The following is an 18182-nucleotide window of genomic DNA, read 5'->3' as shown; positions in this document are numbered from 1 at the left end:
AAACTCTTCAGTCTGCATCCTTCCTGCATATATATTGGATTGTTCAGATATTTATGCATAAAATGTAAACGGATGATTTTGGAGAGATCTGTGCTGTTGAATTTCAAAAAGTTTCACTGTTTAGCACCTGTGCATTGTTGTTATTGAGAATTCTGGTGTAAGCAGGCGGATACTCTTTTGTGTCGGTCAGATTGGAGACAGTCAAACATAATCTAAACCATATTTCTCTTCTGTGATAAAACTTTCGGTGTAATACCGAATGTGTGACCAGGGTATAATTATAGTCTGAAAAATGAGGCTGATGCAAAAGTGCTTTAAACTGCGATACCACCGAGTGCCACTAGAGGTTGGCTCCAAAAAGCCTCCGACTCCATAGACTCCCATTTGACTAGTCTCATAATATTCTCCACAAGTTATTTAGGTGTTGTTAGCTAAAGTCACTGATTCTTATTAGTTTTCTGGCAGTGCATCTGAAAATAATCCTGTTATTAATTGGAAAATAAGCCTCAAAAAGCTGTGTTTTTGGGGGCGTGTCTGTTTGATTGACATGCCTGTGTGCAGTCAGGTTACAGCTATCGGTGGTCGGGCCGTAGTATTGCTAGGTTTCCAATCAGGTCGAGTCAGACCCGCCCCTTCCTCCTCCCCAGCTCGTCCAAATATGGTCACTCCTGGCTCCAAACCGCTCCGAACTTGGATGATGGCGACGGCCAAAATCTGAACTCGAGGCTTCATTATGACCATTCACGAACCAACGGGTGACGTCACTGTTGGTTGCCGCTTGGACGGCAAAGAAAACACCCTTTGTTCAAACAGAAGACGTGATAGTATTCTGATGTGATTATCAGTTTTATTCAGCATTGTAAGGTTTCTTTTTGTTGATCAATGAACTAAATTCACTGCATTCCAGTATGCTCTTATTTTGAAAATGCCGTGTTCTACTAAAATGTGACACCAACTGAAATCTAAGCTGATTTGAATTGTTTCTAAAAAAAAAAGTCCATTTAGAAGAAGGAGGATTTGAGATATTAAATGTATCTTGTCTCAGCACTCTGCCGCACTTGGACGCCTAATACTGTTCTGAAAAGGACTTCTTAGGCAATTGCAGTATGAGACTGACTCCTTTCCTGCTGTCAGTCAAACCCGCTGTTTTATTTGGCTGTAACAGCAGAACATCTCGGGGTTGTAGAGACAAAGCCATGCAGAAATACACCGTCAGGGTTGAATAAACATTGACGCTGCAGTCCTCGGGGTTGCCTGATCAACTTTGACAAGAGCCAGGGTCAGAGGGTGATTGGAATTCCATTGTGGCCCCTGTGAGACTGGCAGGTCACATTCATTCACTAATAGAGCAGCGGGGCCAGCTCGGGCCGTAATTACCAGCTTTCCATCAGAAAAGAGTAGATGCAAAATGAGATATGTAAATTGGACTCTCCACTCCGGAAGGGATCAACTATGAGGATTAGTGACAAGGCGATTAATCAGAGCTCATTTGCATATTCTGCATGAAGGGTTAGACTTACAATTATTGAAACAATACAGCCGATGGCCAGAAGCCCGGCTTATTTTTAGCACAAGGTTATACTGAAAGGAGGATTTTAGTAGAAACTGTACTATTGGTCCTGTTGTATCAAATGTAATGAAAGTAACGTGTAAAATTGCTGTTAATTTACACCGACTTCCTCTGCTGTTTGTTAAATCCCTCGGCGACACCAGCTGACAAACTGAAATACTTTTCTTTTCACGAACAGCTTTTGTGGCAAGAATGTGTGAAGAGTCTAAATATAGTTATAAATATTCTCCTAATGATCCTGCATGCTAGGATGGAACCTTCAAACTGCAAGCGCACAATGAAACATAAAGCAAGAAAATAACTGTCCACAGTCACAAATACAAAATGTCCTTTATTATTCATGTTAAATTTGTTAACATGGACGTTCACTGTTGGAAATCCAGTTTTTTCCGTTTCCTACACAAGCTGACTCCTTCTTTGACACACGACTTAATTGAGACTCGACGTCATCAAGACTGAACATGACATAAGTTTTAAAGGCAGTGCTGAGGAGACTTTATTTAGTGACCCATGAATATTAAAAAAGGTTGTGCTGTGCATTGAGCCTGATGAAAGATTGATAACATAAGAAGGACATACAGACCATCTTAATAAGTGAATACATGCTTGCGGTTGCAGCTGCTTGAATGAAAAGGAGAAATAAACTACAAATCAGATAAAAAAATAAACTTCTCTTTAACCATTATATGAACGAACCTGTACTTGAATTATTAGCTGAATAGTTTAATTTCCTGCATATCGACTGTTTTCCTCTGGCAGTCTGTATTTATTTGCTACTTATTATTAACTATATTTTTTTGCACGTTTATTATACTAATTATAAGAAATAACATATCTCTGTTGTTTTGATAACACCAACTACATAAGGAAATTGTATAATATAATTGCTCTCACAGTTTAAAGAACTTTATATTGTTCATTTAAAAAAAATTGCCTCTACCATAAAATGTATACTCATAGATTGCTTAAATCATGCTTTTGCACAGAAGAAAAAACATTACTTAGCAAATTATATAATAAATTACAAGGAAACGAGCTGGAAATGACTGAAACTGTAAAGTGATGCATTGACTTCACTTGTCAAACAGTTTCATGCCTGAGGCCTTTGTGGCACATTTCTTATTTACAGCAGTTTTTGCTTTATTATTGGCAGGCACCTTTAAACCAGAAAAGAGAAATTCAGTTTCTGGCAGATGTTTCATACCTGTAGCGTGACTGAAGTGGACACCTGTCGCCATCGCGGTTTGCTTCGTTTTAGTTTTGTCCAAGTCATTTTTGGATGACAGACCAAGCTTGGAAGTGTTGCATTAATAATCCAGGAGCAGTAATGTGTAGAAAAACTACAGTGTTTCAAACAGACTTGACCTCATAGCCTCGCAGCGTTTTACACACCTTAAAATGTTGCTTTCACTTCAGTGGCTCATAGAGAGACCTTGATTCACCATATAAAACCAAACTTTTTCTGAACTCTTTGATATTTAACCTCTATTATTGTCATCTATATGTCTTAAAGGAATTAAATGTGACATCATGTGCTTTAGACCTGACACTCGATTTGCACCATGAATGCACTGTTCTCTATTCTTCATTTATAAATGTATGCAACTTTTTTGTTTTGCATCTAGTTGCAAAAAATAATATAAAATGAATCAACCTTGAGCTTGACACGTTTGTGATGAAGAGCAATACCAGCAGTTTTTCTAGGAAAAATAAATTGCTTTCCTAATAGGTTCATTGCTGGTGCACTGAATGAAATATAACAGTCATCACGCCTTGTGGACAATTTTAGCACCTTCGAGATGTGGCAGTGTGATTCTTGTTATTTTTTTTCCACTTGTAATCATTTGTTTTGGTTCAGATGTTACAATTTGTTTTGTTATATTTTCAACAATTATTGAAGAAAGTGTAATGTTCTGGATTTTAATCACAAAATTGTTCGTTGTCAGCAGCAACGACATCACGGCTTTGAACGGCTCTCATTAAAATTTTTACAAAAGCAGGAGCTGAATGGTTTCGGTGCTCAGCCAGAGCCTCTGTATATGTATGACATTACAGTACAATGAGGGTGACGCTTGACTGTAGATGGGCAGAAACAGAGTACTGGAAGAGCTGCAGTCGTTGTGCCTGTCCAACATAAAGAGGCTTTGGCAGGCTCAGCTGATGGAGGCAGAGAATCATCTGGAAGGCAGGTGGCTCGATCAGGCTCAATCAAGCTCCGGGGCCTCAGGCGGTGGGAACGACGCACAACAGTCGGGAGGAGACAAAGACAGAAAGCAGATCATCACCTCATTTGTGGCGGTGGCTTGTGATCATCATCCGTTCGGGTCTATCACATCATATCAGCTGCCATCGTTATCACAGCCTCCGTCGTTTTCAAAGGCACGCGGGGCAGGTGAATGAAAGAGAAGGCAGCCATTATTTGAGCTTTTCAGTAACAGTCCCAGATCAGTGCAGTTCAAATCAACACATAAAACGTACATACATTTTTTTTTTTAAATTATTATTATTAAAGGGAAATACTTTATTGAAGCAATATTACACAAGAGACACAGTGATGCTCTTCGTCGTGCCAATTAATGACGTTAAAGCGCACCCTCTTGTGTAATATTGTGATTATACAACAAGTTACCAACTGATTAAAATACATAATCAAAATGTATTCATATTGTGGGCCAATTCACTCTCTCTGTTTGTGTGATCTCCATTTCCACGACAATACACAGGAATACACAGACCTTCAGCTGTAAAACAATCAGTAGACTGTTATGTACTGTATGCAATGTTTACTACAACCCTTAGCAACGACCTAGCAACAGAGACGATTTCTAGTCCGTTTGAATACTTCCTGGAGATGGTGGGATTTCTCCAACTGAATAAATACAGCACATAGAAACACCAAACTGCTTTGCTCACTCAGTCTTGTCGTAACTAAGATATCTGCTGAAAAGAAAGTCCCGGGACACGTGCAATTTTAGAATACGAGCACCGCGTGACCCGCTCACACCGGACTGCGGTCGAGCCAGCCGTCGCTACGGTTTTTAAGTATGCGTCTTATCTATGGAGGGATACAAAAGGGACAAGAAAACACCCGATTTCGCCAAATGGTTCACATTCAATACGCCTGTGACAAATTAAAACATTTGATTGCGTATTATATGAAATTAAATTCCAATCGTATGTTTGCCATTGAGAAGGCGGGGAGATATTTCCCAGCGATGAACACGGTGATCCGTCACGCTGATAGAAAACGTTTTCACGGCGGTCACAAAACTCTTTGCTCTTCGGCTCGCTGCACAACGGAGGCGCACACTTGTGTAATGGGACGGTTTAGCAGCAATTTAACAGCACCATACTGTCAATCATATTCATTAAAGAAAGTTGATTACATACAAAAAAAAAAAAAAACACAATGCATGCAGATGGGTGATATTTTTTTTTTTTTTTTTAGTGATAAGCACGATGTACTGTTGACCAATCAGATTCCTCGGTCGGAACTACTTGTACTTGTATTTTTTTGAGGTTTAATCTTTTCAGCAAAGTCTGTAGATTTGCAGACTCTTGTAAAACGTGCAGAAAGGGTTCAGGAAAGTCATCCAGAAAGGCCTCACACACCTTCGTGAGTGCCTACGCTGGGACTATGAGACCCGGCCACTGATTCAAAACAAACAGCCGTGTGTTTGCTCACGGTAATGAAGGGACACGTGGCTCATTAATGGTGTCTAACAGTTGGACAACAATGGAGCTCGACGGCGCAGAGGAATGAGACAGATCAGGCTTTTGATACGTGTTAGTCGGATCAGTTCGGTGTCGGTTTTAGTCTCGTAATGGAATTTATTAGCATTAATCCATATTATTTAACCGCCTATAAATTTCAGTGTGGTTGTGTGTCAGTTGCAATCTGTCGCTTTACCCCAGTGCATAACATCATATTTACTACATGCGGTTTGGGACAGGGGCAGGTCTGAACAGCATCATGATGATTATTCTGGAAGGAGGATCTATATGCTGAAGGTGTTTTCATGTGGAAAAAAGAAAGCTGAATGAAGGATTGTACCGCAAGATCAGTGTTTCTTTTTTCTTCTTCTTCTTTTCAGTGGCTGCAGAAAATAGACTGGAGCGCTGCCAATAAAAAACTGTTTGGTGTCTGTCTTTAAAATGACCCCCTCTTCTGATTGGTCGACTCTTCTCCGAGTGACACACGTCCAGGCCAATCACAGGTTGGCTTAGGGTTTGTAGTTTACTAGCTGCGCGACAAAATGACCACTCAGGGTTTTCTTCTACGTAAAAGGTTGGACAGTGGGCTGTGCTGAGGGCGGATATATGACATGGGCAACTTTTTTTATTTTATTTGAGTAGCGTTAGCCATTGGCACTATGATGACTCTGTTGCTCCTTAACAAGGCATTTCATGATGGTGAGATAAAAAAAAATTTAAAAAAACGTGAAGAGCAACTCAGTCAGGCAGTTTGTAAAACAACAGGGCAGTTTTAGTCCCTGGATGCATAAACAACAATGACAAATACAGGTTAAACCAGTAAAGGTCTGTAAAATGTGAAGGCTCTTTACAACAAGCTGTTATGACAGATTTTATTGCTATTTTTTTGTTTTTTCTTCTGAATAAATTGTCTAGTGACGGGTAAGTCAAAAAAGTAACATTAAGCTCTTTTTGCAGGATGTAGGCAATCAAATATTTAGTTGATTACAAATGAAGCAGTGGTACTGATGCTGCCCAGAGTTCAGTTCAATTTGACACTCATATGCACTTAAAAATAACCCATGCTGACTATTTTTGCCATTAGACTGTGATTTATCAGACTGATGAGTGTGTTTTTAATGTAGAAATCATTGACCTCAATGTGTCCTCAGACACAAGAACTGCTGTGTGTCTGTCTCCCTAATAATTTGTTCAGATACAACTAAAAACTCATAAATCTAGGTAATAGGAAACATAATGCTCCTCTGATTTTATTTTAATCAAAATAAGCAAAAGTTTTAAAAAAAAAATACACCTGAAAAATAATCATTGTCAAAATATTTTGTATTTAATGTCGATCAGATTTGAGAATGATTGGTCAAATATTTGATTTGGAGCACAGGCAGAGGACATTTAAGTCTTTTAATATTTTGTAAAAAAAATGCAATCTCACACAGTACGCAGGATATTGTGTCATATTACTGTGTACTATGTTATTACAGGTCGATATTTATCAATTCGTAAGAAACTGTTCATCTTTAACAGCTCATAATTATTCAAATACAACGAATTCCTCTAACATTAACATTGACATCTAACATTAACAAGAACAAAATGCCTTCGTCTCCTGGTTTATTACAGCACAACCAGTCTAATTCCCTTTCTCTGTTTTCACTTAAAATACATAAATACAATTGTATTCGTGTTTTATTGATCATATTGTGCTTGTAAACACACAGGAGAAGAATCTGCTAAACGTTTTAACATATCATTGCGAATCCTTTTTGTGCTAGAATCGGTTCACACTTCACAGTAACTGGCTGTCAGCATGCGAGATCATGTAAAAAAAAGAGATTGTGCAGCATCAAAATCCTGAGTGTTTTTAAATGAGCAGGCTGAAGTCAGTTTTGTACTATTATCAATTGTTCTCCATTATTTATTTTTTAATGTTTTATTCAACTCATTCTTTAAATGGCTATAAGGTGGTCTTTGCTTTGATGTACGCAGCAGACGGTGAAGTCTTTGCTCGCTGTTAATCACAACCTGTTATGAAAGATGAAAGGAATAACAAAGGAGCCTGGATCTGCTGTGAAACACGTAAACCAGTCTCCTGCTAATCACACGCTTTGATCCCATGCTCGCTTTGATGTGATGAGCGTACTACGTAACAATAAGTACTTCTATATAGTCTTTGAACTTGCAGCTCATATAAGCTACGCTGGTTTTATGTCTTTTATATGGATCTTTTTCCTGATGTGAGTGGAGGCGTGTCCTGTTACGGATTGGATGAAGCCTCACCTCAGATTACATACTGTTATCTGACTACACGTATCAGGGAGTGATTAAGCTCGATAAAAAACTCATAATCTCTGGGATTCTGGTTTGTTGCTGCTGACAAGAGGCTTGCGTTGTTGTTATTTTAGACTTGGAGATGTGTTGCAATGTTGAAGATCTTTGCAGCCTTGTAACATTTTCACCCTTTGTTTTGTTTTGTAAATTCTTTGTGGACTTGTCATTTCAGTCGTATACAACTGGATTTAAATCTAGCGGGAGACATTTGTCACTTTATTTCCTGGCTAACTGTGCATAGATTATGTTTCATTCCCCCTGAAGGGGAAGGAACAAACGGAGAAAACAACAGATAATTAGCTTTAAGCTATAAAGGCACAGATATGCGTGGGTTTGAACCTGACAAATATTTCCCTGATTCTGACTGACAGCCTCCACTGTTTGCATGTCAAGGCATAACAGGATTGAAGGCTTGCATTTGTTTTGTGTTTTCTTTCCAGCTACCAATACAAGACTGATGCTTGTTTTCTGGTTGTCAGCGAAGAACTTGAAGCGCCATTTTCCCCCCCCACCAATTTGGCCTTAAAATTTGTGCCGAATAACGCAGATGGAGTTTTCTTGGAAACAGTTTGCCATTCTTTCCATTTTCATAGGAGATGAGTTCATATTCCAGTGTCCACCTCGAGGGACAATTGCTGATAAAAGAACAAATGAGTTAAGTGGTGAAAGCGAGCGGGGAGTCACAGATGTAATGCTGAAAACAAAAGAGAGAAGATGAGACGGAAAGTATCTCTTCTGTCTCAGCTGAGCCGACCTAGTATTTTAGAGGGGGGGGAGGGGGGGGGGGCACAAACTAAAAAACAAATATCCTCCTCATGCATCATTTTATGGTGGGAAACAGCACCTGCGTCCCCAAACAACATATCTGAATTCTGTTTGTCTGTAACTAAATTTAAAATGAGGTTGCTGCTACGCTGAATGATGATAACAGCTATTATATATCAACATTTCTCCAATTATGCCAACAAAATACTGTATAAAACTACACCCCTGTGATTATTTTGTTAAAGTGTCACACCTGCTTTCGACTACTACTACTACTACTACGTCCTTAACAGCCTCTTGGACATTTTTATTGTACGTCGACCGTAAAGGACAAGCAGAATATTCAGAGATGTAATAAACAAAGGACGTATAGGGAGAGCAGCAAACGTAAAGTCAACACAGCCGAGGAAATGGAAATCATACAGAAAAAACAAACACTGAGCTACGTAGGTTTACAGCAGAAGACGCTGTGTGATGATAGAAATTTATCTGCCAGACATTATTCATACCTCCTATCCGTCCCTTTGATATCTCTGGTTGTATGCGATGCTGCAAATCAATGAGCCGGACTGTCTCGTTTGAAGATAGGTTTTTAGCAGACTTTGATTCATTGAGATGGAGTAGCATGACTTCTTTTCACTTTTAAAACAATCTATGATTACTGTCAATTTTGCGTTACATAATTGAAAAATGAAACCTCAGAAGTTTCCGGTGGCCGTGTTGTAATTACATTATGTTGTACACTATGACAGGAAGTTCGATCCTTTTCTCAAACCCTAGAGTCATGACACCGTGAGTCCTCCGATTAAATGATACAGTATCTGTGACTGACTGCAGCTAAATATCTCTGAATGTAACTTTCAGTTGGTTGTCCACTTCGACAATATTGGCAAGTCATCAGAAAATATTTTCTTGGGCAAAATGTTGGAACTTTTTCAACTTTCAAAGTTCACGGTAATTCAGTTTCCCTGCATTACTTGGTCTGCCTCTCATACTACATGCCGAATACAAGTCACACTAAAGTGCAATTGTCCGTTAGCTGTATCATGAGTCAGAGTAGCAACGTCCTGGGTTGTTATTCACTGGGATTGGTAGCCGTAGCAACCTTTACACATCAGCAGAAAGTTATTTGATAGAATATTAATGTCAAAAATGTCCCTTGAATTAGCTTAGCAGTTAGTAAATCTAGTTTGTAACAACTTTTGGTTTATTTAAGTAGCTTTGCCTATTGCTTTGCAGATCACATGAACATTGCTAAAACTTGATCCAACAGGGCACAAATGATCAACAGTGACAGAGTTAGACAGCCTGAAAAGGAAACCCCGGTTCAGTCAGTTTAGTTAGCACTTTTTTGAATGTAAAAATAAAACAGAGTCCACCTGTGTAGTTTGTAAACTAGGAAACAGGTCTCTGAAATGTGAAGGATGTTTGCAGCAAGCGGTTTAGGGACTGATTTAACTGCTTACCTGTGTTGTTTCTTCCACACAAATTAGGCTTGCAGAGTCTTTGTCTCATCGCCTGAATGTTTGTACTTTGCTCCCCTTCGGGCCTTTTATTTTTAAAGATGTCACCACGTTCAACTCTCAGGAGTTACTTTACCCACTGTTATCATAAGCAAGAAACACCAGAGCTTCAAGAGCAAAGACCACGTTGTGATTAACTGTAGTGTTGCTTTAAGGTTGCTGTAGCCAATTAGTACAAGACTTTTCACGTTCAAGTGGGCAAACAGTCGGTGAGATTTCCTGTTTAATTACAATTAGAGAGCAAGCTCTGGAGGGTTGTTTTTTTGTTGAAGTTTTGCCCAAATCAAAGCAGAGTGCTGCATTTCCAGCCTTTTGAAGTTTCAGTCTCGGACTATAACCCTGAACTATAGTCTATGTGCCGAGATGATGTGTTTTTGTGCAAAGTCTTTAAAAAAAAAAAAAAGCCCTTGTTACAATAGGAAGCTATAGTGCAGAAACGCTAACATGATGTTTCAAGGCCCAAAGCTTTACACCTGCAAGTGTACCATGAAGTAACGTCACTACGGCAACCAGAATGCTGCACAGTGTGAGCTGCACAAATCCTATAGTGTAAAGCCTTTTATTTGGTGGTAGCCATTTGGCCGTCGTGTTTTCCACTGTACGGATCCGTCCGGGGAGTTCTTCCCACTAAAGATATTGATTTTACTTATAAGTGGGCTGATGTCAAACAGGGTTGGGCGAGACTCCCTTACACTTCCTCTGTGGTGACATTCCCAAGACGCACTGCCAGTGTCTGTGTGGTATTTCTCTTTTTTCTTCTTCTTGTGTTACACAGATGATGTTGTAGCTCTATGTCATACGACAACAACCTCTTGAGATATTGTAGAGCTCTTGTCTCGGCGGCCGAAGTGAAGCAGAACTCAGAGTTTGTGCTATAAAATACTGAACGTCAGACGGGATCGATCCGCTGATGGCAATTTATTATTTGTTAATTGATGTCATGTTTTTGTTTACTTGAGCTCTAGGCTCTGAAGTATATCCAAAAGTCACATCCCATAACGGAATAATTATTGCTACCATCTTCTTTCTTCCTGTCTGTAGTGACAGTGAAGCAGTGACTGGCAAGATATAACAAATGGAAGTTTTGACTAACGGAGACTGCTGAAGTCTTATATTAGATTTGACTGAAATGAGGAAAACATTTTTTTTCCTGTGGATGCTATTTTCTTTTTCTTTTCCTTTTTCAGAACTTTTATTATTTCCCATATGTCCAAGAAATGTCACCAACTTGACAGACAGAGGTCAGTCAAATGGCCACAGATATGAAAAAGGACCTTTATCATAAATCTTTCTGGTTGAACAAATACACTTTATTCTTTGTTCTTTTTTAAAGATTAGATTTTGGACATGTTTTGCCTTTACGAGTTGCGACAGTGGAGACACAGATGCTTTAACGTTTTTTGGTCCATCCCTCTTCTTATAACCTAAATTAGCAGTGTAGAAAGCATTCAAGTAGTGGGCAGATTTTTAGCTGGCACTCTTACTGTCATCCTTACTGGGTGAAATGACTACAATCACTGACTTAGGTCACCTCTAGCTACCATTTGGCTAACGTGTCCGTCGCAAGCCACATGCGTCCTTTTCTGAAGATCATTTTAGAGGGAGAGGAAACATTACTACATGTAGGAATTTGTAGGTAAACAAGACCATATGATCTAGCTTTTTTTGTTGTTGTTATTACTTTTACAAGCATTTGCTTTATTATTTAAAATTTTGGCCTTATTTAATGTTCATTTGACTTTGTATCATTATACCTATGACAGAAAACAAGGATACGTATAATAGGTCCTATTAAAACTCTCATTCTCACTGTAGGAATATTCTCAGTTTATAGTTTTGCATCTAGACTTTTGAGATTTGGTGTAAGCACTTAAAAGAAACAAGGGCAAAGTAAGCAGGCTAAATGTGTTCTACATTTCATCATGACATCACCTTTTTATATCTGATGCTATTTTTCCCATTTTCAGGTCATTTCCACGGCTAGAGGTTAATTAGGCTTCCGCCTGAAACTGACATGTTTCTTTTTTATCAGCCAACAAAGGTAATTACAGATAAAAACTGAACCTGAAATTATAGTTATTTTTAACTTTAGTGACATGCAAATGTTAAAAGCCGTAGCTAATTAAACTCTGTTGGGGAATCAAAAGGATTTTGATTTAATAAAGTACTACAATGCCTTTAAACCCAGAGCGGAGTTGTCATGTTGTCACAGATGGAGTTTTCAAACATCAAACTTGTAACTTTTTTATTTTCATTGGAGCCTGTATGTTTGGGTTTGTCCGTTATATTAATCTTCACGGCACTGTTGTATTTGAGTCTTGAAAATGTCATTATCTTTTTTTTTTTTTTTTTTTTTATCATCAAACTGGGAGAAAAAAAAAGGTCACCGTGCCCGTGTGAGCTCTACATCTAATTTAATGGAAAAGTGCTGAAAAGTTCATCTGCGGCCTGTGAGGGATTTTTCTATTTCATGGCAGAAAATCGGGAAAATTTCAACACGTCAATGTTTGAGAAATATGTCTAGTGCACCTTCGGGAATCAAGTTTTACTCCCAGGTACAATTCTCCCCAACAGACGGACAGATATTTGTAATAAGGCCAGCAAATTTATACTGAACACACTCAACCCCGGTGTCAGCAGCAGTACATTCAGTATGCACTGAGAAGTTACACTCTGCATAAAGTCGATATGAGTCACTGGGAGCTCGGTGACTCCTCTTCCTCTCTCTCAGTAATTCACTTTCTCTATGAACAAGACTCTGTATTATTGATGTTCCACCTTATTGTTATGGGTCCTGCATGGGTGCTTCAGGCTCAAATCCAAACCCTGATTTCCAGTCTTTTATAATGTCTTTTAACTGTTGTAAAACTCATTACCATCTGCTTTGCTTTCTTAAAAAGCACCTTGGGGAAAAATATGTTATTTTTTATTTAGGGGTTATTACATAAACTCAGTATTTCTTTTGTTTTAATCTGAGGCTGCAGAAACAAGCTGTGATTGCAATGTTGGCAGATTAAGACCTATTTAGTTGATGTGGGGAACTTGTCAACAAACAGAGATAGCAAAATTAGCTTTCCTTTGTTGTTCCCCTGGCCAAACATACATTCTTCTTGAACAATTTGTCCTTCTGAGGAAAATATGGGGCTGTTTTGCTGATGAATGCAGTACAGCGGCGGTTTGTTAATACGGGGCACCGCCCCCACCAGCATTGAGGGAAAAAAATGCTACTTTCACATGTAAAACATAAATTCATGATATAATAATAGTTTGCTGGTAAAATACACCTGGTAGTCTGTCTGTGTGTGTGTGTGTGTTTTCCAGGCAACATTATTTGGATCTTTCGGAAGTCCAAGCTGCACTTACCACATCTGCAGTTACCGCTTATCTATATAGGTGCTGCCAAAAATAACCTTAAAGTCCAATGTTTTGTGAATAAAACCCAACCTCCTCCCTGTGCAGACTTTGTTGCTCTGTAGCTGCATCACTTCATTTTCCTTTTACTGGCCACGCTGAGATTACCTTGTCTCAGTGAAATGACCTGAAGACACCTATTCTCTATTCGGCGCCATTGCAACAAGACATGGCATCTCCCGCAGGCTCTAACCTGTTAAACAATAGGCCAAAATGGAGTCTTATCTTAGTCCAACTCCACAGTTGTCAACAATTGTGACATCAAAATAACATTTTATGACACAACTTCACCCTCCAAAGTCATGTAGGATACTTCTACTTTGCTCCCACACTGTCCTGCAACATGTCATATTCGTTTATGATTCCAACGGTAAATTATGTAACATTACTGACTCAAAACACAATATCAAGTCCCACCTTTGGAAATCCTCACTGTACACGATGCAAATTGTCTGTATTATTGCTCCCCAGTTGGTGAGCAGCATCCTGCAGGGAACTCAAGCATTTGTCGGAGTGATCACAGTCAGATCCACTTCTTCCCCAGCTTGGGACATCACTCATGGAGACTTGTCACTGCTATTTTGGTTCCAGTCCCCGTCATTTAGCTGCTGCACAATTCATAATCTCTATGCATATTTCATATCATTAAAGTGTGCTCTACCGTTTGCACTTTTTTTGTTTTCTCTCCTGATCTGGGGCTGTTTTTCATGGACAGAGGTGCTTGATGCCTGAGAATACAGTGATGTTTAAGACACTATTTTGTGTTCAACTATAGGCAGTTTAGGGAGTGACATTTCCTGTTTAAACCGAACAACAACCCCAGTTGTTCAGTGCCCTTTTTGTAGCAACCTGGAAAGTAAGGCTTGGGACCCACTGCCCACGTATCCTTTAGGAAATGCTGCGCGTCACAAACCTCAATACAGATTACCCGTTATGACTTCATTCAAGTTTAATGATAGAAATACTATTATGCCACAACCATAGACTGTTTATAAAAGTGGACGAAGCTTCTGGGTCTGAAAAATGAGGCCGCAATACCACCGAGGGCCACTAGAGGCTGGCTCTAAAAAGCCTCTGGCTCCATAGACTCCTATTCAACTTCTCTCATGAAATTCGAAGTCTATACATTTTTTAGTTATTTCGGTGTTGCTAACTGAAGTCGCTCCTTCGTATTGGTTTTTTGGTGGTCTGTCTGAAAATAATCCCGTCATTAATTAAAAAATATCCTCAAAAAGACATTGTTTTGGGGGCGTGTCTGTTTGATTGACAGGCCTGTGGTGCAGGCAGATTACAGCTATCGGTAAGCGGGACGTAATATTGTTGGGTTTCCAATCAGATCAGTCAGATCCACCACTCGCTCTTCCCCAGCTCGTCCAAAAATGAATACTTCTGGTTCCAAATCGCTCCGAACTAGCAGGATGTCAACGGACAAAATCGGACAAAAAGTTGAGGCTTCACAACGGCCGTTCACAATCTAATGGGTGATGTCACTGTTGGTATATATACACTTATAGCTATTGTTATTTGAAAATTGTAGTTACCTTTTATATTTCCCCTTGCTTTGTATCAGAGCTGAATGCGCGAGTCTCATCACCATGATGGAATGCAAAAATCTGTCCTGTTTCTGTCCCCGATCACCAGCATGGTCAGAGGTCTATTATCATGTCAGCCACAGCTTCTCCAGGGGGGGGTTTCCAGACAGCTTTACATGCACCCCCCTGTCACTTTGAATGCCTCCTTCTCTCTCCGTCTCTCCTGAGCTTTCGGCGCGGAGGCACTCGGCGATGATGGGTTTCTCAGATGGAATTAAAATGTCTCGTCCCACAGCTGTCACCCATGCAAATTGCATTGTCTACAGATTCTATCACTGAGAACAGCCAGCAGTCTGTTGTGTTTGATGCCTTCCTCCTTTTCATTTTTTTTTTTTTTGTCCTGATGTCATTATCTGCGGCACTGCTGCTGCTCTCGTTAACGTTACAGTTATCTTTTAACCTGTCTTGCAATCTGTCTTTATTCTTTTCTGCAGGTTTACCGCCACTCCTACATGGCCTCCTACAGCATCTACAATATTCATACCCGGTAAGTGTTTGTTAGCGGTTTTGGTGGGTTAACTTCAGTGGTAAAAACACCTGTCATCAGAAAAATCGCCATGAGCCAGCCCAGCTTGCAAATTTATACAACGCAGTAAAAGTAGTATTTGATCATTAATTACTTGCTGTGACATACATGAAAGAAAAGGCAGGTGTTTCTCTGTTTGTCTTCTTTGCTCCAGATGTTTGCTGACTCGGATTAATGCACAAGCAGACCCGGGCTGCAGCTAAGAGCTGTTCAGGGGCAGCAACTTGACTCGAGTTTAATAAATTATTTAAATTTGGTAGATTAATTTATGCAGCATTGGTGTGTCACGTTGCAAAAGGTTTTTTCTGCAGCAGTTTGGTCAACAGTTCCAGAGGATAAAAAGGGTCCGGAGTACAGTAACTGATCTGCAGTCCTTCAACGGTGCAAACAGACTGAAGTTTTTAAGTTGCTAAATCTTTATCAGAGTCAACAAATGACCCAGATGTAAGGTGAACATATGCAGTCTACATTTAACCTGGAATACAAATCCCGTTGTCATGGGATAATGAATCTAATGGAGTTGACAGTGTCCACCCTACATATAGATTGCCCCTTCACAAAAAACGACCTCATTGATTTCTTGTGCAAAAAGCTAATTACGACCGCCGTAGCGTTTTATTGTCAGAGTGGACAGATGGGTTGATAAAATGTGTGACTTTAAGATGAGAAACCGCTGATCCTTCTTAATTTCAAACCGATTTCATTTAACCATGACTGCTCCATGACCTTGGCTACTTATTCACAATTTAAGCTACGACTACAAAGGACCGGTGTTCATTTCCTGTTTCGAACCAAAAGTTCATTTTAATCTTTACTGCTGCATAACCTTAACCCCAAGATTGTTTTGACAGTTCTCTCACTTAACCTAGACCCTGATCTCTCCCTGAAACTAGCCAAACTGTTTTTGCACTAGGGATGGGCTTTTCAAGCAAAAGTACTACTCAAAATTTGTACATAACTGTTCTATTATTTATTGACTCTTTGCATGTTGCTGCTGTTTGCACCGTAATGTTTAATCTCACAGCAACACAGTTTTGCCTGCAAAGCTCCAGAGCCCGGCAGCAACGTGTTCTTCTTCCCCTTATTTTGTCTAATCAAGGCTGGCAGACAGCTTTTAGGTGCATTACCACCACCTTCTGACGGGAGTAACGCATTACAACCAGGCGTCGATAAAAACGGAAGATAAAGAAGAACGATAGTCGCACGTACAAATGTTTTAATATTTTATTTGAACGACTATTCGAATATTTGAAAACCATGTCCCATGCCTGTTTGGCACATAAACCTAAAGGATATCTGCAGTATATTTCCTGCCTCCCACCTTTTTGGTTGTTCAGGACATATAAGTTTGGAGGTGTTGTTGCCGACACACTGTGATCACATTGGAAACAAAAGAAAACAGTAAAGATACAAAAACAAGCCACACAAAGCACAATCATTACGTCCATTAAATGCAGTTAGTTAGAGAAAGCATGACCAATTCAGTTCATCATTTTTGTTTAAAGGGTCAGCTGTGTTAAGAGGATAAATCCAGTGTGCATATGAAGAGCAGTGAGTTGACTACCTTCTATTTCCCAGAGCCCAGGTTAGCTTGTGCAGAATGTTTGCAAGTAGCATAATCCTTGTTTTTATTTACATTCTGATTTACAATGTTAATAAACTGAAAACTTCAACATTCTGTTGTAAAAAAGGTGGAAGACTTGTTATCGTTCAGCCTGCAGACACATTTCATTCTACTGCCTTTCAGGTGCATATTTTAAACGTTTGTCTAAAGTACTGATCCAGGACATGCTTGGACGTGGACATCCTGCCAGTCCAATCTGATGTTCAGGATTTCCACTGTTAATCACAGAGAGATTAAAACTTTATGCGGTTGATGGGATTAGCCTTTTTCAAACACGAGTGTTATTTCAGGACGCTTTAGGGAGAAGTTCCTCAGATGTGATGCCATTTTGGGGCACTGCTCTGGCATTTGCTCTTAATCTCGGTCAAGTCTGTGCTGATATCAGGCGAATGTGTCTGTGGCCAGCTTGTGCTCATTTGAAGTTGAATCTCATTGTCATCTGGATCAAGAGAAACCGATACACAACATGTGTTATAAAAAAAAAAAAGAAGGTAAACCTGCTCTGGAAAAGTGCTTTTTAACATTTGCTTTTCCCCTCTTAACCCCAGACCTTCCTTGTCATTGCTATTCTGAGGAGGTCACAGTGGGTGTCGTACTTGACTCTTCGAATGGCCTAAATCAGGGGTGTCAAACTCATTTTAGTTAAGGGGCCACATACTGCCCACTTTGATCTCAAGTGGGCCAGACCAGTAAAATCATAGCATAATAACGCATACATAATGACAACATTTCTCTTTGTTTAAATCATTGGTGAAGGTTTTTGGATGATAAACCCTATTTTAAGGTCTTTTTACAATAAACTAGAAACATAAAGACCAAAAACTCAGACATCAGCCTACTGTTTATCTGCCTGTGGCAATGAGCGCTTCTGCCTCCGGAGCAGACGTCGCATTTACGCTGTTTTTGAAGCAATTACTGGATCGATTAAAAAAAAAATTACAAAATGTTTGTACTCATAAACCTCCATATTCTCATAGAAATGCAATTTATGTCTTTCTGTAATTTTCACACTTAGCAAAGTCATCCGGCGGGCCGAGCTGGACCCCCTGGCGGGCCGGATCCGGCCCGTGGGCCGTATGTTTGACACCCTTGGCTCTAAATAGAAAGCCAGCTTTGTACAACTTTGATT

The 18182-nt window shown here is 39.6% G+C and overlaps 1 protein-coding gene across 2 annotated transcripts in view; it reads left to right on the top strand.

Moving 5' to 3' along the window:
* LOC138201445 (inactive dipeptidyl peptidase 10-like) overlaps positions 1-18182 on the top strand; it is a 202584-nt gene that overhangs the window by 155190 nt on the left and 29212 nt on the right. For both annotated transcript variants that reach the window (XM_069154957.1, XM_069154959.1), the window contains exon 6: positions 15338-15390. In XM_069154957.1, coding sequence (XP_069011058.1) covers positions 15338-15390 — 53 coding nt within the window. The remainder of the gene's footprint in view (positions 1-15337; positions 15391-18182) is intronic.

The sequence above is a fragment of the Embiotoca jacksoni genome, unplaced genomic scaffold, assembly GCF_022577435.1.
Source record: "Embiotoca jacksoni isolate LCO1_2020_lvr unplaced genomic scaffold, fEmbJac1.0.p SCAF_2, whole genome shotgun sequence".
Taxonomy (NCBI): Eukaryota; Metazoa; Chordata; class Actinopteri; family Embiotocidae; genus Embiotoca; species Embiotoca jacksoni.
This window is presented reverse-complemented; position numbering and strand designations above follow the sequence as displayed.